This window comes from Rhinolophus ferrumequinum, chromosome 3 (genome assembly GCF_004115265.2).
Source record: "Rhinolophus ferrumequinum isolate MPI-CBG mRhiFer1 chromosome 3, mRhiFer1_v1.p, whole genome shotgun sequence".
In the NCBI taxonomy this organism is placed as follows: Eukaryota; Metazoa; Chordata; class Mammalia; order Chiroptera; family Rhinolophidae; genus Rhinolophus; species Rhinolophus ferrumequinum.
In genome coordinates, this window is record NC_046286.1 from 3,936,132 (window position 1) to 3,958,049 (window position 21,918).

Here is a 21,918-nt window from a genome sequence, read left to right on the forward strand (position 1 = left end):
GCCTCTCAGACACTTCTGATGGCCGCGTCCTCAGCAGGCCTCCCCCGCTCCCTCAACGTGCCATCTGTCTGACTCGCATCTTCCTGGGGTGTGGGGTACGGGGCGCGTGTTAGGGCAGGGTGGGGAGGAAGGAAGGAAGGAGATTCAGGGCCTGGGTGCAGAGGCCTTCCCTCCACCTCGCAAGGGGTGTTGTGAGCGTAAACAGATGGTGCTGATAGCGGTGAGACTCAGGCCGTCTAACGGAAGTCAGCCTGTCAGTGTGCGGCCCTCACGCCCACAGAGGTTCGCTGCCAGCTCACTCTGGCCCCGGGGAGGACCCGGTCTGGTCAGACTTTCCCATGACACATCCCTGGGGAGTACTTTTGTTAAGGGTGTGGCAGCAGGCTCCCCATATGTTACTGCTCTTGTCAACGAGGCCTTCCTAGGCCAGGCCCACGCTTGCTCACCCACTGGTGATCTCTTTCAGAACAAGAACCTGGACTGGTTCCCCCGGATGAGGGCCATGTCTCTGGTGAGCAACGAAGGGGAGGGGGAGCAGAATGAGATCCGGATTCTTCAGGACAAGCTGAACTCCACCATGAAGCTGGTGTCCCACCTCACTGCCCAGCTCAACGAGCTCAAGGAGCAGGTGTGCACCCCAGCCCTGTCCTGGCACCCTCGGGGTCCCACACTGGGCAGCCTCAGACTGTCACAGCCCAGCCCGCCACCGGTGGGGGGGTAGGTGCTGGGCCTCCACGTCCCCGCTTTCTTCCTGGCCTGTCCTTGGCTTTGGGTGGAAAACAGGTCCAAAACACCTTCTCCTCTCTGTGGAGAATTAGACGGGTGGCTGGCCCCATCCCTGAGCCCCTGAAAGACATGGCCAAGTGGAACCTTGGGGCAGGTGTGAGGGCCCCCCCACTCTTAGCAGCTGCTAGAAAGTCCCTCCGAGGGGTTCACTGGTGGTAGGGGGAGGTCAGGGCGTCCTTCCACTTCTCAAGATGCCCTCGTGCCTGGAGCGTCCTCTCCATGGGGCAGTGACAGCGAGGTCAGGCAGCCCCTCTGTTAGGTGGGGTTTCCCAGCTGCACCACAGTGGGGGTTGTGACGCTGAGGCCGAGGGTTTGGGGCTGACGTCCTCACTGGACCCCGAGGGCCTGGGCCTGCCACCAGCGTTGAACAGCGGCTGGGTCCACGGTGGAAGGGTGGGCCTGTAGAGAGGGCACCGGGTGGCCTGAGCTGTTGGCATGTTTAACCCTAGATGACAGAGCAGCGGAAACGCAGGCAACGCCTGGGCTTCGTGGACGTCCAGAGCTGCATGAGCCGCTGAGAGCCACGGAGGCCCCACTGAAGACCCAGACGGGGATACTTGTCCCTGGAGAGCTGTGAGGGGGAACGCTGCACTTCCTCTCAGGTCGGGTGGCCCCCAGCCCACCAGCCTCCAGCTCCTAATCTGCCAGACACCCCCAGGCCAACCCAGGATCTGACCAGCAGGGAGGGGGAGCCCTTAAGACTCAGGAAGTCACTGGGACTCAATTTACCTGAATGCCTTAGAGGAAGGTAAGTCCTCTTAAAGGACTATTGCTTTGTCCCTGAAATCAGCAACTGACATTCCTTTCATTCCTCCTCGTGGCTGATTAGGAGTGGGGTCATCTCTTTATCAAGCACTACATTTTAGTTGCTGCCGCCTTGGGGGCAGTGCGGTAACACTGTTGCTCATGATTCTAGGGCTGTTACTTAACTTATTCACAGGCGTGCTCAGCCCTGCCCACGGCTGCACGGCCCCCGTGCCGCGTGCTCACAGTACAGACCTGTGTCCGGGCCGCCCCTCGTGCAGCCCCAGGGGGACTGTGACCCGAGGATGGAGAGCCTTGCTCATGGGACCTGCCTCTTCTGGGCCTTCTGGGGAAGAGGCACAGCCCCAGGGTACAGGGCTGTGGTGTGTTAGAGTGGCTGGTTTTTGACCGCTTGTGTTTTTCCTTTTGGTGTAGTGTTTTACAAATCCTTTGGCCTGAGAACTAATATGTTAATTGCCTTAAATAAATTAATAGAAGTATAGTCCATTAGAAAGGACTGCTGTTTCCTGTAGCCGCGGGGCTGGGGAGGGGGGTTTGTGGCATGCTGGCAGAGGACAGACCACACCTCGGGCTTTTGGGAGATGCTCTGAGTGATACCCTGTCTCACAGCGATTGCTCACTAGGGCTCTGCACAGACTACTCACTGGTTTGCAGTGTGACTGGTTTCTGTCATAGTCCCATGTATTTTATTGCATGCATTCCAAAGCATACTGAGGAGTCCAGGGACAAATGAGATGAAGAACCCACTTCCGCTTCTTCCTAACGAGGGGAGAACGGCTGTCGGCCTCTGCCCCACCCCTGCCCAGCTCGGTTTTTAACTGAAGAAAGCTCAAGTACAAAATGCAAAGCTCTACTATTAAGAGCTAAGGTTCCATGCAGTTATAGGCGACCCTGTATGTGTCCCAAGCCAGGGGCCCTGTCCTGTGGCCTCCAAAGAACCGTCCAGAGCACTGAAGCCACCACAACCCAAGGCCTGTCTGTAGCTCCACTCTGTCCCTTAAACCAACTTGGAACACAGGTTTTCTGCAAGGTCGGGGGCAGAGGGCCAAGCTCCGTCCTTCTGAGTCAGTGGAAATGAGGGCCTAGCAGGCTTCTCATCCCTGCTGTACCCGCTCCTGCTGCTGTTTGCGACAGGATGCCTTCTTCAGTATTCGCTGCTATTTTTGGCTGTCTCCCAGGAGCTCCTCTAAAAGGGAGCAGGGAGTCTTGCCAGAAGCCAGCCAGACCCCCGCTGACAGGTGGGGCTCCTGGGGCTGCACAGGAAGCACCTTGTCCAGGGGCCCTGTCACCTTCCCTTCTCAGGCCCCCACGGACCTCGTGTTTCCCCTTTGGGAGACTTCCCTCCCCTGACTGGCGGGCAGGGCGGATGCTCGATGGCATCCCTTCTGAGGCTGAAGCTTTCTTTAGAGCAACACAGGCTTCCTCTCTGTGGAGGCTGGATGAGATTCCCGCGGAGGCCAGGGAGAAATCAGGGCAGCTTTATTTATGATGACAACATACAAGCCTCCGGGCTTAGGTACGCGGGCGCGATAAGGACTGAGCCCAGGCCTTATGCTTCTCCTCGGGACTCCCAGGGGCAAACTTCTCCTGCAGTTTCTTCCACATGCCTTTATTCATATCCTTAAACTCTTCCAGGGTGTCTGCAAAAGAGCAAGACAAAAAAAAACTGAAGTCTCAAATCTGATTATGTACATTGGCCCCACAGGGCTTCTGCATACGAATGCATACGAGCATGCCTTGCTTTTAACACGAATGTTCCTGAAAAAGGGAAGTGCAGACGCAGCTTCTGAAAAGCCAATCAGATAGGTAATAGAAAACTAACTGCTATCGTGCCAGGACCGAGCACTTGCACACCAGGCCCTGCTAAGCACGAGGCACCCTTACACCGGCCAGCATCTAAGCAGGCCCCCAATGCCCCGCCCCACTGAGTGGGCAAAGAACTGGCACTGGTGCCAGCAACCCACAGTCCCAATGCTCTCTCTCAAAATGGCCCTTGCCACACACACCTCACTTTGTCCACGTTTCAGGTGTGGAAACTGAGCCAGAGGGAGGTTAAGTGACTTGCTCAGGTCGCACAGCTACAAAGTGGTAGAGCTGGGATGTGGACAAGGTGGTGTGGGTGGGTCCACTGCATGCTGGGAGCTGAGCAGGACCCGGGAGGGAGACAGCCCTGAGCCAGATTCTCCAGATTCTCCGTGCATCACATCGTTTCCCCACTGGGTCCTTGCAAACAATACCTCAGCCTCAGGTTCCTCCTCTGTAAAGTGGAGATAAAAATACCTGCCTCAAAAAGTGAGGATTAAAGGAAATAATGGACGTAACTTGCCTGGCACCTGGCCTGCACCCAAGAAAAAAGGTGGCTATCTTCATAGCTATGAAGACAGCAGGGAGCTGGTAGAAGGCAGTGGGGCCCTTGTCTCAGCGTGTGCGCACACGCACGCACACGCACGCACACACACACAGCCCCAAAGGAACCAAAGCTGGGTTTCTCAGTCTCGGCACTCTAGACATGTTGGACCAGAGAATTGTTTGCTGTGGGGCTGGCCTGTACGTTGTAGGGTGTTTAGCAGCATGGTGGCCTCTACCCACTAGATGTCAGTAGCAGACCCCCACCCCCACCCTGCTCCGAGCTGTGACAAACTAAAATGTCTCCAGACACTGTCACATGTCCCCTGGGGGGCAAAACTGCCCGAGGTTGAGAACCACTGGTGTAAAGTCCAGGACTAAAGTGCAGTGATACCTAATTTTACCTGTATATTAAATTGAGATATTCACATAATGTCTACATTTCATAGCCTGGACTTTTACCTGTTAACTTCTAGAGAAAAGGAATAGCTTTTCTGAACGAAAGGGTGACTCACATTACCTGTCACCACTGTCAGCGGGCTTGCCTAAAGGAGGACACACCCTGTACCTCAGCTGTGAGCCCAGCATCCCACCCTGGGACTTTTTCCAGAAGTCCAGGTTCCTGTGTGGGGCACACAGCGGGATGCTGAGGGATCCCTGCCCACTTACAAGCCATAAGATCTCCTTTCGAGTCCCCATGACCCCAGACCCCGGTCGAGGCCACTTGCCAAGCCTCAAATTCTTTCCCTACATACACTGTGAGGTGTCTTCTTGGCCTGCGAGGAAACATTTGGTAAACTTACTCCACAGTCACAACAAAAATATGAGGCCTGCTGTGAAGACAAAGTATCCCCAAATTTCCTGGAGCTGAACTCCCAGCTGGAACAAGCGCAGCACAGGCCAGTGGTGGGGAGTCTGGACGTCTCCTCCGCTGGGGCCCGTTCTGCCCCTCACAGAGGCTACCCTGAGGGTGAACAGAGGGCAGCGGCTGGGCCTCCAGAACTTACTTCCATTCTAATTTCAAGTGCAAACATTGCTCACACTCGCCGGGGCCTCACAATGACACCTTGCATCAATGCTGGTAATTACATGGGCCCAGGGACATGGGAATACATTTATATGCTTTTGAAAATTGCCAATAAAGTGGTCCTGCCTGGCCAAAATATCTTTACCCCAGTTTTCCAGAGAGTACTGTAATAAAAATAGGATCAGAGTCAATGGATACAATAGCAGGTACCACCACCAGGCTTTAATCTGCCCAGAAGGTAAGTTTTCTGGAAGGCCAAATCCCCAGAACTCAGTTGCTGAAGGCTGCCAGAAGAATAGGAAATAGAAATTTCTAGAGTTCCAGAAGGTGAATGTTTCAGGACCATGCCCTCCCAGAAAAGGTTAGCCTATTTTTGTATATGATATCCTTGGCAATAAAAATAGCACTTTTCCAGAACCTGCCGCCACCCCCCACCTGCCCCTTCAGTGACAATGGAGATGGGAAGTAAGGAGGGGACAGCTAGGCAGGGTATTTCCTTTTTTGTTAATCGGTCTATCAGCGACTCCGAAACATACCTAGTTAAACCCGTATCTAACCCACAGGCCATCTCCCCTGGGTCAGATAACTCGTAGGTGGATATCCCCATACATGTTTACTGAATGCCTTTTTGTTTTAATTAAAACCCTCGTTGTTTATAAAGCCCCCTTAGGACCACAAAAATTATTTTCCTTCCTTCCCGACTCAACTACTTCCATTTGGCAAATACGTATTCCCCTGATCCCTGTTGCCCAGCCTTGAATTTAAAAGCTCTAACGATGGATTTTCTTTTTTAAATAATGCCTTTGACCTCCCTATTCTATGGCGAAAGTATGGGCCCTTGTAGCTTCAAAATTTGCTCTGGGCTATTCCACAAGACTTTCCATCAAGCACAGCTGTCTTACTAGACAATTCCCCTGGCCACTCAAACTCCAAGAATCATTTACAAACCAGTCAGAAGGGGCAGCTGTGCGGGCATACCTGTGGACAGGATCAGCTTGTACTCTTCCACGGACAGGCCACTGAAACTCGTGTCTCTGGGGCGAGGGTACTGGTCACACAGGGCAGAGAGGGAGAGAAAGCGGGGAGAGGGTTAGTTCTGCAGCACAACCTGAGACCGGCTGATGCTGGGCTCGCTCGCTAACTGCAGTTCACTGGGCCCCGGGTGGCCCGAGGCCGGAGGCCTGGCAGGAAGAGCAGCGCCACCTGGAGGCCAAAGACTTGGCCTGAAAGAACCGCTGTCTGGTGCAGGCGGCTCCAACTTGGAACTTGCACGTGAATACTCAGGAAATGCAGGCTGTGATTCAGGAGGATGGGTGGGGCCCACGATTCTCATTTCTAACCAGCTCCCAGGCGATTCCCCTGCTGCAGCTCTCGGACCACTCTTGGAGTTGTGAGGATTTAGAAGAAATCCTTTTCCATGTTGGCTGGACATTTGGCTATGTATGTTTGGGGAGTTTACTGAACACATTTTTCAAGTCTGGGGAAAACCACACTCAGTGGAATTTGACAGTAATCATGAAAGCACCAAGGAAAATCCCAGTTTTGTCTGAACAGGACTTTCCCAATCACCAGAGTGTGGGGAAATGCCGGTTCCATCAGCGTGGATAGGAAAATCGGGGAAAGATCCAACAGTTATCAGATACACCCAGAAGCACATGCTGGCATGTAAAATACAGGGATTTTATTCAAAATCATAAATAGCTTTTATTTAAGTGACCTAAAAGCCTCTACCAGGTGCCCTGAAATTACTGGTTACATTTGAAAGTAGCAAATCCGCAATTCTTTACAAAACATTGTGCAATCAGATTTTTACTTGTTCTTACTGGTCCTCTCCAGTCAGAGGGCTACAAAAGACTGGCCCACTCACCTTGTGTTTGTAATAGTTTGAATGGAGTCGTGCTAAGCTCTCATACATCTGATCACAGGCCTCAGGCTCTGCAATCTGAAAGACAAAGAACCCCCGAGGCAGTGAGGAACAAGCTCTGCTCCCACAGCAGGTGATACCCCCAGGAAAGACCCCTTAAATGAGGCATTCACAGGAAGCAGGCCTGCAGTTGAGCAAACCTGGCCTACAGCTCCCGCTATTATTATACAAATCACTTTTTGGAAGTTATGGCTCCACCTCATCAACTCGACCTGCAGTAAAACTCAACCAACTGGCAAGCAGACGTTTATGGAGCCTCTGTGACCTGTGAACCAGCAACCAGCTGTGGTGGGAGACACCACAATAGAAATGTAATACCGGAGGGCGTTTATCTCATAAAGGGAGGGCTAGGGGCAGTCAGAGGAAGGGAAGTCCCCACGTGCTCAAGTGGTCAGTGTATAGTGGAAGCGAGACTAAGCTGGGTTCTGAGGGATGCACAGGAGTTCGGGAGCAGAGGGGTCGTGGAGAAGGCCTCTCCTGGTGGAGGAGATGATGTGAGCAAGGCACAGGAGGCAGCAATGCCATCTGTGTTTCAGACCATCTGGCTGAGGGCCTGAATATGCAGGTAAAGCAACCTGGGCTGGAGGGGGGAAAAAAGAGCTTTTTGAGTTAAACCTTCAATATGAAATGTATTAAATAAAGATTCATGGGGCCAGCCCCGTGGCTCAGGTGGTTGGAGCACTGTGCTCCCAACGCCGAGCTCGCCGCCGGTTCGATTCCCACATGGGCCAGTGAGCTGCGCCCTCTACAGCTAAGACTGTGAACAACAGCTCTCCCTGGAGCTGGGAAGCAGCCATGGGCTGCGGGGAGCGCAAGGCTCCTAACACCAGCATGGGCCAGGGAGCTGTGTCCCACACAACTAGACTGAAAAACAACGGCTTGAACCAGAGAGGGACGGGGGGCAGGCAGAAGAAGGGCAAAACAATTCTTTTATGAAAAGCAAAAAAACCCCAAAACTGAGCTTTTATCTGAGGTTAGTGGGGAGCTGTTAAAATTTACAAGGAAAGAAACATGAAGAAAGTAGCATATTAAGCTGAGACAGGTGAATTGAGGAGCACTAAGAGGGAGAGTCCGGTTAGGTCCTGCCAGAAAGGACAGGCCCCAACACTGAGGCCTCCTGAACAGGAAGGGGAAAAGAAAGAAGTCCTCTGGGTGCGGAGACAGCGGTGCTCCTGCTGGAAATTCCAGGAAAGGGGGGCAACGTGCAGGTGAGAGGTGCTTCTTTACCTTCATATCTCTTTTTAGTTTCCCTTCCTTCTGCCCTGGCTATTATTTATCTACAGATCCTTACATTATTCAGCCAAGAATTCTGCAACGTCCCCAGAACAAAACTTTCTCTTTTATGTTTTTCCCCAGAATTCAAATGATGGATTTTTCCAACTTAAGTCCTTTCGCGAAGAAGGCAGAGCATAAAAAAATCAGTAGTTAAGCAGTTTAATAAGGCAGCTCCGCTTTTGCTTCTATGTACGTGTCAAATGAGGGCCCCACTTTACATCAAACAAGAAAGGATGATCCATTCCTTTAGTTCTACTCGATCCATCCTTGGGTTGAGGCCACTCATCACGAGAATGGTCAGAGACAGGAGTGTGGGCTGAGGGGGCAGCCAGCGTTCGACGAATAATAACCAAAGGCATCCTCTGAATGGATTAGGGCTAAGGGCTGAAAAGAAAGTAAGGGTGGAAAAATGTGAGATTGTGACTGAGTTCGGACTCGCTGCCGGACAGCGTTTCCAGGGACAGCTCAGCTGGGACAGACTTCTGCGGGAGTCACCTGAGAAGAGCCCTTTGAACATCGTGTCTTCAGCAGGGCACGCACAGCCAAGAGCTCACACAGCAGACAGGGACAGAAGGTACGAGACACAAAAGGAAAGCGAGAGTAACACCCGCACAGTTTTAAAGAATATCATGCCGACTATCAAAAGATAATTGTGCATTTCGTCTCTTGCTTACTCTCTTTGGACCTGTAGAGATGTGTTCGCTTACAAATTTAAAAGCCATGCACTGAGATGAGCAGGTCTCCATAGCTGTGGAGTCCAATGCTTGGGTTTGAATCTTGGCACCATCCCTTTTCTGGGATGGGGGTAAATCACTCAATCTCCCCCACCCCCCACTCTTAAAACAAATTGCCACATTTGCTTTATCATTCTGTATATCTACACAAACATATTTTTCTTCTGATCCATTTGAGAGTAAGTTGAAACATAATGCTCCCTCACTCCTTAATATTTCAGTGTGTTTCCTAAGAACAAGGACATTCTCTTACATAACCACAGTTCAGTGATCAAATTCAGGACATTTCACATGGATACAACACTTTTATCCAGTCCACTGTCTATATTCCAATTCTGTCAACTGTCTCAGTAATAATCTTTACAGGGAAAAAACCCTTCCGGCCCAGAATCACCTACTGCATTTATCTGCTGCGTATCTTTCTTCTTTCAGCTGTAACAGTTCCTTGGCCTCTGTCTTTTAAGCACTTGACATTTTTGAAGCATACCGGCCAACGTAACATTTCTTTTAACAGAAAAGATAATAACAGTCCCTATTTCTGAGGACCGGGTGAGGGTAAATGAGGTAATGTCTGGACTGCTCTGAATTCGGGACCTGGAAGGGATGAGTGTGATTAGTTTCTGTCACTATCAGTAGTAGTAAACAGTGGATAAACACAGGCCTCTGCCTCGCCACTCCCAGGGGAAGGACAGAAGTGTTCAGGACGATCCTGGTGATGCTGGACTGAAGGGTGCTGTGGGCACACGGAGGGCCCCTGAGGCTGCCAGGCCGGCCAGGGCACACCTGCCAGAGGGTCTCGGTGGAGACGAGTGGGAGTTCCCAGAAGTGGGGCTCTCTGGGCACAGGCTCGGCGTTAAGCACATGTCCAGGGAGTGACAGTTAGGACACCCCAGTGGATCACTGTTGCCATGTGATCGCTGGGTGTGGCTAGAGATGGAAGTGATGAAGGGACAGGAAAATCGCTGACGCGTCCCCCTGGCCCTGACCCTGAGCGCTCGCAGCGGCCACCCAGCACTCCATGGTCAGCTCATCCGGGCTCCAACACCGACCTTGGTCTCTGCCAAGTCCTTCACCTGATGATTGCTCTTCTGGGTCGTCCCTCCTACCACCACGTGGCCACCTTCCGAGGAGCTCTCCTCCGGCGCCCCTCCCTGGGCTCCTCCCACTGCTGTCAGACCACCAGGACAGCGTCTCCTCCTCTAACCCACATTCTGACCAGGCCCTTGCCCTCAGAAACCTTGCCAACGCGAGTTCCCCTCCTGCTTCTCTAACATCTCTCACGGTGAGAATTTGCCAGAAGGCTGCTCAGCTGCCTCCTACTGAACCGTCAGTGGGGTCAGCTGGGTGTCGTCTTCCCCCCGTCCTTTCCCATCTCTGACAGGGCAGGGAGAGGACGAGGTCACCCTTGCAGAGCACGGCTCCCATGGGGGCAAAGCGCAGAAGGCCTGAGTGAAAAAAACAGAGTGACCCTCTGGGTTCCCTCAACTGCTTAAAATTCCTTCAGAAATGGAGAGACTTGCTAGATACTTCACATAATGCCTGGAGCTCAATTAATAATCCAAGAAAGAAGCAAAACTCGGAAATACCTACAAATAACCAACCACCAAACATGAACTTGTCACCCAACTTCCCATTTGAGGTCAGCAAGTGTGTCTCCGAGGCTGCAAATGGCGCCGTGGAGGTAATGAGAGTGCCAGGCCGACTGCTGGCTAAGTGGTTACTGCTGAAGGAGAGATGGGGTGCGGGTGCGGGGGCGGGGGGGGGGGGAAGGGGGGGCATGCCGCTGCTGGGCTCCTGGCCACACCCAGGCAAGCTCAGCAATTAAACAAGTCTTGTTTACACCTTAAAAGGACAGCAATAGAAATACTTGCCTAATTCCAGAAGCCTTGCCACATACCTACATCCTACACTTTATTCACAGACGCTGGCACAAACATTCCTGAATTTTGAAATGCAGTTTTCCTGATGACACGTACTGCGCACTTTTATACGTATTCTTACACACTAGCTTGAAATTACCTAATTTTGCATCCACACCTAATGAGATCTCAGACATTTGGGGACTAATAGCAGTGCTGGGTTTGAAACAGGCCGTGGTGGGACATGATGGAAAATTCAGCTCTGTTCCCTAAATGTGAATAAAATAGATGTTCAACTGACAAAATGCCCTTCGTGGCTCTATTTTTGCTCCTTTTGCATTTTCCCTGCTCAGCCGTCAGTAAATTTCTCTTTACCATATTAAACTTTTATACATACAAATCTACATCAGTGCCGCAGGCACTGATTTCGATTTTCAAAATTGAATTTAGGTGGTGACAGCAATTGGTACAGCGGCCCCTATTTTTGTCATACAAAGGGACGGATAAGCACTTTTGGGAAAGGGTGCCACAAATTGCTTTGCTAATTAAGGTAGAGCTGGATTCAGTCCAGGAGGATCTATGAGAAAAGGTTTTCATGACTTGGTAATGAACTTCTGAAATGAGCTCATTCTGCTCTGGGAGCCTGCTGCCTTCAATTCAATTGAAAATGTGTTTCTTGAGCACCTACTATGTCGAGTGCTCCGCCAGGCGGCTGTGGAAGGGCATAAGACCCAGCTGCAACGCTGGGGAAGCTGGCAACACTGAAGAGACATGATACACATGAATTAAAACTCAAACATGGCCCAGGGCGGCGTGTCACTGAGTGCCCGCCTTATGCCAGGCCTGGCTAATCGGACCGGCGTGGGGGGGAAGGTCTGGAGTTTCACAGCAGTGGCCGGTCACAGAGTGAGGGTCAACCAGAGTCCCTCACTGTGGAGGGGTGTAGACTTCCGAGCTGGACTGTGCATGGGAGGAATGGGGATCAGAGGAGTGAGGGGGGGGCATGAAAAGGCAGGGGGCAAGGACGGTTCACGTAGGCAGGGTCTTGAGCCAGGGAGTGCTTCAAGGGCCTGGGAAGCCACCACATGCTTGGCGAGCTCTGTGTTTGTAGGGAGGACAGTGGCATCCACAGTGTGCTAGGTTCTCAAAGGTCAAGAACCGCTTATGTGACGGAGGCAATGAGAAGACACGTCGCTGAGGCTGGGGTGTGGTGACAGACGGAACACAGGCAGGGACCAAGGACCAGAGGACACTGACGGCCTCACAAAGCTGCCTGCCAGCTGTCCTGGAGGCAACAGGCAGACCCAAAGGTCTCTGAGTAAAGTGGAGACTCACTGAAAGAGTTCGAGAATTTCTCTCTCTAGGAGGCGCACCTACATCTTTAAACACGCACAGAAAAGTGCCAGCCCTTGGTCTAGAACACTCCATACCTCACTCTAACTCGTCAGAACCAGGAGAGAAAAGAGATGGGCAAGGATTCTCCTCACAACTCCAGGGGTTCAATGTTATAGCTAAAAATAGCAGTCTGTCCTCGGGCCATTCTCAACACGATTTCTGGGGGCCCACATATCGGGGTAAGCAACTTTGACATGGGGTCACCACTGCCAGCTCCCTGCCACACTGAGAAATGCCTAAGACCAAGCCTCTCCTGGATGACAGAAAACAGGATTATAAAAACCTCTGAATTCTCCTCTGAGAAGTTAGAAATATCATTTACATTACTGCAAACCCAAGACAAAGTGCAGCTCTTTCCAACGGGGCCGATGTTATTTAAACATGTATAGAATACAAGACCTATATGTATTGTATTCTCACCGGTGGGTGAGCCCCGTCCTGGGGGCAACATTTGCAGGCGTCCCTCACAGCTGTGCCCCACATTACGTAAGCGGGTGCTGGTGTGCAGTCAGGGGGATCTTTTTGGAAGCGGTTTGTGTACCTAATGAGCTGGTTAGAAGGGTTTGCTCCTTTCCCAGTACTAAGTCAACAATGACAGTGGTTTTGTCACCTTCCCTCCTATTGTGATTCTTTTATTAAGCTCTCGGTGAGGCAGGGAACACGTGTTCTCTTAAGGAAATTCTATTCAAAGGGGGCAAAGCCCATAAACATTAACATTAAAAAACTGCACAATGGGACAGAGGGGGTAAGTGGTGTTAAGTGTGTTTCTGCTCCCACCATCCCCTCCCTCTTGGTGGGTTCAGGGTGGACCGTGAGACTCCCCAAAGGGCAATCTGAGGTGGAATTAAAAGAGGCAGTGGTTTTTGTACCCTGGTTTCGCATCTGAAGGATGAACTTGCTTTCTAGTGAGTCTGGCTTTTCTGCATGGGTATCTCACTCGAGGACCACCTTTCTTCCCATCCGCACCGGGGAACATAAGCTGGGCCAAAGAAAAGCAGGTGGGTAAACATAGGGAGGTGGTTTAATTCTTTGCCCAAACTGTCCATGGTCCAAAAAGGTTTGAGCAGGGAATGAAGGGAAGGGAGTGGCTTGAAGTTCATGGAACAAGAGGCCTTTCTAAGAAGAAGAAATAACTCAGGCCGAATGGCAGCTGAGGAAAGATCAGGCCAGGACAGCGGGTCTGTTTCTCCTCCTAGGGGATCCTGTAAGCTATTTTATTTTTCTGCTTTTGTTTCCTCGTCTGTAAAATGGGAATAGTGACGACTCCTTCACTCAGCTGCATGACGGATTAAATTCAATGCGAGCACGCAGGCAAGTGTGCCAGGCTTGGGATCCAATGCAGGAGGCCACGGGGCTGAGAGGACGGCCCGGCCCTCTCCTCTGCAGGAACAAGAAGGCAGAGCGGCTGCCCCTCCAATCCCGGCATAACCCAGGGGGTGCTCTAACTAATCAGCTGACTGGGTCTGCGCCTGCTGCTGCTGCCAGCTTAACGAAGCGACTACCAGAACCATCTTTCTTCTCAAGGTCGTTATAAATGAGCTGGCGGTGTCAATGGGAGCGACAGAGCTGTTCTCAATTTCGGCAAGGGGCTGCTCCCTCAAAGATTTCCTACGGCTGGAGTGTCCTCAGGTGACATCAGGATGAGAGATCATGACAGTGGTCCTGAGTAAAGGCCTGCTGCCACCATGATGCACTGGGTCACTCCACCAGAGATGCACTGCGGCCATGACGCAAATCTGTGTGGGTCTTCTCCTGAGCAGAACCATCTCCCTAGGTGACGACAAAGGATGACAACTCCCAAAGAGAAAGCTCTGCCCTCCTCTTCTGGCTCCTCTTACACTTACAGTCACGGAGGTGAATGTCACACTCTCTTACCTCCCCAGGGATCTAGCCGCTGTGGGCCTCTCCGCTGGCTGCTTGCACCATGTGCATTTCATTAGTCAGTCATGCGTCCGCCGCACCGTAAGCTCCCTGGTGGCAAGGGCCAGCAAGATTACGTCCCTCTTCTGCAGTTCCTGCAGGTTCCCCCCCCCCCGCGCATAATCAGCTCTCCAATTAATTCTCACCACTCAGAACACACAAATAGTCCCGTCGCTACTACTCTCCATCTAGTTCTGCTACATTTCTAACTATATTCAAATGATATCTGTCTCATGAACCATAACCAATCATTTATTTATCTATACACTCACACATTTACTGAATGTCTTTTCTATGCCAAGAACTGTTATTTTAGACACTGGGGGAAGAAAGATAAAAATGGCACCATCTCTATTCTCAGGAAGCTCACACTAAAAATATGTAGGGAGCAGAGCCCTAGGAAGTCTATGGGGTTGGCAGAGTTGGGACTACACATGATTCTTGCCTTTAAGATCTTTATGCTCTGGGCCAGTGAGGACCACCACTCTCCCCTAAGCCCTGAGGCAGACACGCCATCCATGCCCACCACCCACTCAGCAATCGCTTTCATTGATGTCACTTGGTATGTTCTTGCTCCAGTAGGTGGGCTAGCTTGGCTCTGTATTGGGATAAGTTGCAAAAAAACACAAGTTCTTCCTTTGACAAAGCAAATTTTGCAAGAGTCATTTCCTCAGGCTGTGTGTATGTATCACATTTCATATCTCTGACATTTTGCCTGAGCCCCAGGTTCAAATATCCCACTGCCTACTTGACATTTCACTTGGAAGTAAGTCAACTTGGCACCTGAAGTTTAACATGTCTAACACCAAACTCGGTATTTTTTTCCACACCTCACCTGTTCCTTATGTAGTCTTTCCCATCTCAGTACGTGGCACCACCTTCTACCCAGTTACTCAGGCCAAAAAAATCTAAGTGTTATTCTTGGTTCTTCTTTCTTTTTACCCAAATCCAATATATCAGCAAGTCCTGTTGATGTATGAGGTGTGATCAAACAATATGGTGAATGTTTCAATTAAAAAATAAAATTGTAACAGTAAGACACATTGCCATTAATCCCCCTCAAAATACTCCCCCTCACTCTGAACACACTTATCCCACCGTTCTTGCCACTTTCTGAAACAGCTCTGGAAGTCCTCTTTCGTGAGTGTCTTTAGTTGCACTGTTGTGGCTGCCTCGATGTCCTGAATTATTGTGACTTTGGGGAAGAGCCAGAAGTCACACGGTGCCAGATCCGGTGAATAAGGTGGATGAGGACACACCGTAATGTTTTTATTTGACAGAAATTGCCCTGTACCAGAAGCGATGTGTGACACGGAGCATTGTCATGATGGAGGATGATTTACGGCACACTTTAAAACACACCTTCTCTCAACCCTAACTCACACCTGACTGACTGCACCGAACAAGTTGAAACTTGTCCCACACTGTTACTAAGGTTCGGCGCACTGCTTCCCGTATTGAAGATCCCTGCCTTTCCATTGGATGGTACTTGGCAGCAGCATTCAGCGTATTTTGTGATTACAACGGAAAGGCTCCGTGTCACACATTGCTTCTGGTACGGCAATTTCTGTCAAATAAAAACATTACAGTGTGTCCTCATCCACCTTGTTCACTGGATCTGGTACCGTGCGACTTCTATCTCTTCCCCAAAGTCAAAATGAGCATGAAAGGTAAACATTTTGAATCGATTCAGGACATCGAAGCAGCCACAACAGCATTAACTAGACACTCACTAAAGAGGACTTCCAGAACTGCTTCAGAAAGTGGCAAGAACGATGGGATAAGTGTGTTTGAAGTGAGGGGGAGTATTTTGAGGGGTGTTAATGGCAATGTGTCTTTTACTGTAATAATTTTTTTAAATTTAAACATTCACCGTATTGTTTGATCACACCTCGTACCCTTCACAGTACAACCCAAATCTAGCCACTTCTATCTTCTGTGCTGCCACCCTCATCCAAGCCTCCACCATTTCTTGCCTGGGCTACCTTGGTAGCCTTTTCTCCAGTCTCCTTGTTTTATTCTTGTTCTGTATAATCCACTCACCACATACAACCAGAGAAATCTTTTTAAAAAAGTAAATGAGGTCCTATCAGTCCCGACTAAACCTTCCCAGTGGCTTCTCACTGGCATATGATAAAATCCAATCCCGAACCAGAGCCTAGAAGACCCGACTGGGCCTGGTTCCGGTCCTCCTCTGACCTCACCTCTTAGCAACTCCATTTCGTTCACTACCCTCCGGCCACTCTAGCTTTCTTTCTGTCCTCTTACATGCCAATCTGTTTCCTGACTCAGGACGTTGGCACTGCCTGAAAGGCCCTTCCCACTAAGCGCACACTGTTGGCTCTTCTTCTTCCCTTAGGTCTCATCCATGTGTCACCCTCTCAGTATGGCCTTATTTGACTGTCATAACGAGTATCATGCGACTCTACTTTGTAACCATCACAGTTGACCCTTTACCCCAGTTGACGTAGGTCTGAACTACGTGGGTCCACTTACACACATTTTTCCCCGATAAATATGTACAGTACTGTAAATGTATTTTCTCGTCCTTATGATTGTCTCAGTAACATTTTCTTTTCTCTAGCTTTCTTTATTGTAAGAATACAGTATATGTTACATATAACATACAAAACATGTTAATTGACTGTTTACATTATCAGTTAGGCTTCCAGTCAACAGAAGTTTCTGGGGAGTCAAAAGCTGTATGTGGATTTTTGACTGCTGGGGGTGGGGGTCGCTGTCCCTCGACCTTCCCCTCTACTCTCATTGCTCAAGGGTCAGCTGTACCTATCTGATTGTCTTATGTACGTCTACTTGCTATGGTGTCCTAAACTAGAATGCAAACTTAATCTCATCTAATTCATTGCTGTCTTCCCAGCACCTAGCAGTTCCTGGCACACGGTGGGTGCTCAATAAATATGTGTTATACGAACGAATGAATCCCAGAGCTGCAGCCAACCTGGAGGAGAGCAAGCGCCTAAGGCCACCACTCACACACGGGGCCACGGGTTGAGGACCAGACCTGCCCGCAGAAAGCACGCAAATGCTGAGCGGGAGCCCCGCACAGGTCCTTAGGGATCCGCTCAGTCAGTGAACAACACTGCGAGGCCATGGCATCGTGTCAGGGGAGAAATAAGCCTACGGCTGTCACCACCTCCGGCTGGCGCCGTGGATCTCAACCCGGGCTGCATCTTGCATCATCCGGAGAGCTTTTAAAAACACTGAGGCCAAGGCCTCATTCCCAGAGATTCTGATTAAATAAGGCCGGATGGCCAGGCCATCTAGATTTTTAAAAAGCTTCCCCGGTAATTCCAAGAGCGGGGGTAGGGAGCGCTGAGTAGAAGGTGGCGTCGTCGCTCTCCGAGGTCCCCCCGGATAACAGGGTCCGCGCACGTGCGGCCAGCGAAGAACGGCGCGCGCATGCTCACGCCTCGCCGCTCGCCCGCTCGTGGGCCCCGCCCCGGCTTCGTCCTTTCCTCCCCTCTCCCCAACCACCTCCCCTCCGAAGGCGGAACCCACAGTCCAGTCACCTGGGTGTTCTCTCCCTCCCGAAAGGCCTGTGCTACCCGCTGCCGCAGGTAAGAGCCCAAGTCCCGGCCCCGTTTGGTCTCGTCCACCGGCCATTCCTCACAGAGCTTAAGAAAACGCCGATAGCGGCTGGCCGCCATTTTGGGCCCCGCTTGCCCCGCCCCTGAGGGAGGAGTCTGCCCGACCTGTGGCGCTTGCGCACTAGGGCTCACAGGCTTCCCGAGGGTGGGGGGCGGGAGGGAGGAGTGAGCATGCGTGAGTTCGCGCCGGCTCTGCAGCCCTCCGGGTGGAGGCGCTGCTGGTCTGCTTCTGTGAGCAGAGCTGGTTCAGTCCTTCTCCTGGACACAACCCAGGAACTAGGGGCAGGTCCGACGTGGAGAACCCCAGGGACAGCTTTGCTTCTCTTTTTCAATGACTGCACAAGCTCCAGACTAAAAAGCGCTTCTCGGAGAACTCTGCTAATTTGCATAAACGAGTATATTTGCATGGAAATACAGGTTATTCGATGAAGATGTTTGAACTTAATCACGTGGCACGCACACCCCTCCTGCCCCATTCTCTCCTCGCAGTCCCAGTACCTGTCACCACCACTTGGTACTCTGCCACAGTTCCTTCTTTAATGCTCAGTTCTCGTCCTTTCTCCACAGCCCCTATCCTATGAGTGTCCCTCTGAGCGCCCCCTCCCCGCGCCAGGCACTTCTCCCTGGGAGGCGCAGATTTCCTAGCTTGAACATCAACTGGGAAACAACGATGCAGCATGGAAAAACTTTGTTTTACCAAGCCTTCTCTTATACACCTCCAGCTGCATCATCATGTGGAATGTCCTGATTTTTCTTTTCAAAAGAAAAAATATTTTCCTTAAGAAAGCCTCAGTCCCCCCTTTGCGTCTTTACTGTCTTTAATTTAGCCAGGCCTGTCGCATGCATACAGCAAGCACTTGGCTTTCCCCAAACCTCTTCCTTCTCACCCCACCTATTTTGTCAAGGTGAGTCCAGGAGACTCCTTCCTTGAGTAGGGGGAGTGAATACACAACCAAAACGCAAAGTTAAAAGTGACAAGAGTTTAAATTGAAGTGTTAGAGAATGCTAGGGAGTTTGGAGAAAAAACAGTACTTCTAACTATTCAGGGTAGCAGGGGGAGAAAAATCGGGAATGGCATCTAAAGGAGATGACGTTTGGGCTGGGCCTTGAACGCTTATTAGGGTTTGGGTAAGTGGGAATGGAAGGACACTGAGCTTCAAGAGCCGGGCCTAGTGCAGGATTGGGAGAGACAGGAAGAGGGAGGAGTCTAATTTGAGGAAATATCAGTGGGTAATTTTAACAAGGAACAGCTTTGAACTGTTCTGAAGGCGTTAGGAGTGAAGATCTATTGGATGAGCGCCTCTGGGGACTCAGGGTGTGCAATGCCTACTTGAAGTGAGTTTGGGGGTTGCCCCCCTGAAGTAAGGAGAGTTCAGGAGGAACGCAAAATGCACTCAAGGGCACCCCCACCATGTTCCAGCCCAACAATACCTCCCTGCTCCATCTTCACCATCAGCTGGTTTATAGCCACATAGTTTTGATGGCTGCCCCACGGCCCAAAGGGCCAGGGTTGTATCTATTTATTGTCAAGCTCCAGGGACCTAGGGCTGTGCTGGGTGCGCTGAGCGCCTTGATTCCGCCTGAGGCCCTGCCACAGCTGTGGCTTTGAAGAGCACCTGGCTGTTCTTGGAGGCAGGGACTGAGGTCCCTCTTTCTTCGGCAATAAGAAGAGTAAGTAACATTAGGTGGCAGCGGATGGTTTTCACCCCACTTGAGGCAGAAGTGCAGTGAGAAGTTGAGAAGAACAACTGGACGCCAGGGAAAACCCAAATGCCTCTTTCTAAGGCTCTCCCTTCCCCAGCCCAGCTGCTTCTTCTGGGTCAGGCTGGGATCATTCCCTAGTTCAGGCTGCCCTGCCCACCTCCCTTCCCCGCACTGGAGGCGTGTTTTTATCTTGGTGGTTCAGTAGTGAGGCTTTGGAGTCTGTAGACCTGGGTTGACATGTGGGCTTGCTCATTCATTCATTCATTCATTCATCTAGGACTGATCTGTAGAATTTGCAGGCGCCCTGTGCAAAATGAAAATGTGAAGCTCCTTGTTAAAACAGTAAGCATTTCAGGACAGTAACGGCAGAGCGTTAAACCAAACGTGGGGCCCTTCAGAGCTCAGGGCCCTGTGTGACTGCACAGGTCACATACCCATGAAGCCAGCCCTGAACTCCTTCCCCGTGGTGGACCAGTCAGATGAGGGTCCTGATCCCCTGGGTCTTACATCTAAGTGGGGGGAGTTGGATAACCAAGCCGACATACAATAACAGTAACAGTAGTGCTGCAGGTGTATGAAGTCATTTACGAAATGAACATTTCAGATGTGGTAAGTGCCAGGGAGAGATGAAGTCCGCGTGCTAGGTGCACCGAGGCTGGGGTGGGAGTGGGATCTGGGTGGTCTGCAGGGGCTTGTGTTTGAGAGACACCTGAGTCACCCAAGCGGCTTCCAGGTAGAGGGGCAGCACAGGCACAGGTCTTTGGAGCAGCCAGCCTTGGGTAGGTATTTAATTGCTCCAATCTCAGTTCTTCATCTTAAAATGGGAATTACAGCGATAAAGTAACGCTTGCTGAGTACTTGCTGTGTGCCAGGCCCTGTTGTAAATGCCTTGCGCATATTGACTCATGTAGTGCTCACAATGGCTCTTCAGGATAAGTACCACTACGATCCCCATTTTACAGATGTGGAAGCTGAGGTGCAGAGAGGATAAGGACTTGCCAAGGTCGCCAGCTGCTAAGTGGCAGAGCCTGGACTTGAACCCCAGCTGACTGGCTTCAGAGTCCATGCTCTTGCCCACTTGATGCCTCTTCCAGCCTCCTTGCAGCGTTATGGTTGTGAATTGTGTGCTGGTTTTGTGTTTCTGTACACATTATAGTTTCCTAAGGGGCTCTAGGATCCTCTCTGGCCTTGTTTTACCTGGCCCCCCACCCCCCACGCCCCCAAGCCTGTGAGTGGTTGGAGCCAGAGTCTGGGCTCCTGGCTTGTCAATCACCCAGCCATTCTGGGCACATTACTAGGCATTACCTGGGATGTAACTGGGGCAGTGGCAGCCCCTCAGGGAGTTGATAACCATTTTAACAGTCACCTGCCAGCTGTCACTCCGAATGCAGGCCCTCCTGGCTCCTTGAAAGCCCCCTTCAGGGCCTCGCCCTCCAAGCCATTTGCAATGGGTATTTGGGCTTTATGGAGCCCTGCTCTCTGTTTATAGAATCTGTATAGAAATGAGGCACCATCAGGGGGAGGGAAGAGGAGGAGGGAACGCTGCTTCAGTTTTTCAAGTTATAATGATCCCAGTAATTGAGACACCAAATTGCACATTTAAATCACTTGAAAGTAAAAATATCGTTTTGTAATGCTGGTGTTAGTAATGTAAACATTAGAAAGGAATTAAGTACTTAGCTGTATTGTAGGGCACGATTGCCTGATTTTTCTTCTTTCAAATTATTCAACAGGAAGAAATGATTGGCTGCAACACCCAAATCTGTTACCATGAAAAGTGATTCTGGACTTGCATCAGAGTCGTCAGTCATTTAATGCCCCCAAGTAAAGGTAGCGGGAAGGGTCGCACTTGGTGGTAGATTCCTGTCTTATTCTGGAGGTGAGCTTTTTTCAAGACACACAGGTGTTTGAGGTGTGCTGGGATAGGCCCTAAAGCGGTGCCGAAGTGCACCTTAGTATCTCTAGAGCCCCTCAGCTCTGTTGAGACATCTTGTCATCTGCCCCCAAAATCTGTCTCCCTCCCTTCACTCTGCTCCCTGGTCCATGTCACCTCAGGGGGGCCTTCTGTGGTCCCTGGCCCCCAGCTAAAGCAGCAGCCCCATTACTTTTGGTCCCCTTTTGCCTCAAACTCATCACTATTTGACAACGGGTCGTGGTGCATGGTGGTCTCTCACTAAATGAATCTGAACAGAACAGATGACATTAGAATATAAAACCAGGTCTGCTCGCCCACTTGTGTCCACCCCCAGCCCAGCCCCGGTAAGATGCTCATCTGGGGGGGGGGCTGAGGGGGAAGGTGAAGAACCAATCAGGAGCAGGCAGGTTGCTGCATTTTGTTCTTGGATTAGCTGTCAAACTTCCTGGCCCGTTTCAGGGCAGCTTAGTAACGGAGGCAGAAGTTCTGAGCAATGAATAATGAAAACGACCCAACCTGGCTGCACGTCAGCCTGTCTGGCTGGCACTCAACTTGGTATTGTCCCAGAGCTGCTTCCCCTCCCCCGCCCCCATCTAATTCTTGGCACCCATGCCTTCATTTTAGTTCTTTCCCTTATCTTCTGTTTTATGCTTTTGGCCA

General features: G+C 51.0%; 2 protein-coding genes across 3 annotated transcripts in view; one reads left to right on the forward strand and one right to left on the reverse strand.

Moving 5' to 3' along the window:
• ITPR3 (inositol 1,4,5-trisphosphate receptor type 3) overlaps positions 1-2,032 on the forward strand; it is a 63,350-nt gene extending 61,318 nt beyond the window's left edge. The window contains exons 57-58 of the mRNA XM_033103648.1: positions 467-628; positions 1,236-2,032. Of these exons, the coding sequence (XP_032959539.1) occupies positions 467-628; positions 1,236-1,304 (231 nt within the window). The 3' untranslated portion in view covers positions 1,305-2,032. The remainder of the gene's footprint in view (positions 1-466; positions 629-1,235) is intronic.
• A 976-nt stretch (positions 2,033-3,008) lies between these two features.
• Positions 3,009-17,733, reverse strand: LOC117020870 (ubiquinol-cytochrome-c reductase complex assembly factor 2). 2 transcript variants are annotated; one of them, XM_033103647.1, is made up of 4 exons: positions 17,562-17,733; positions 6,792-6,866; positions 5,903-5,972; positions 3,009-3,191 (listed from the first exon to the last, which is right to left on the reverse strand). In XM_033103647.1, the coding sequence occupies exons 1-4, from the start codon at positions 17,697-17,699 to the stop codon at positions 3,064-3,066; spliced, it is 411 nt and encodes a 136-aa protein (XP_032959538.1). In that variant the 5' UTR covers positions 17,700-17,733; the 3' UTR covers positions 3,009-3,063. The 2 variants fall into 2 exon arrangements, with proteins under 2 accessions (XP_032959538.1, XP_032959537.1); XM_033103646.1 differs by lacking the exon at positions 17,562-17,733 and adding an exon at positions 8,342-8,525.
• Positions 17,734-21,918: the final 4,185 nt, after the last annotated feature.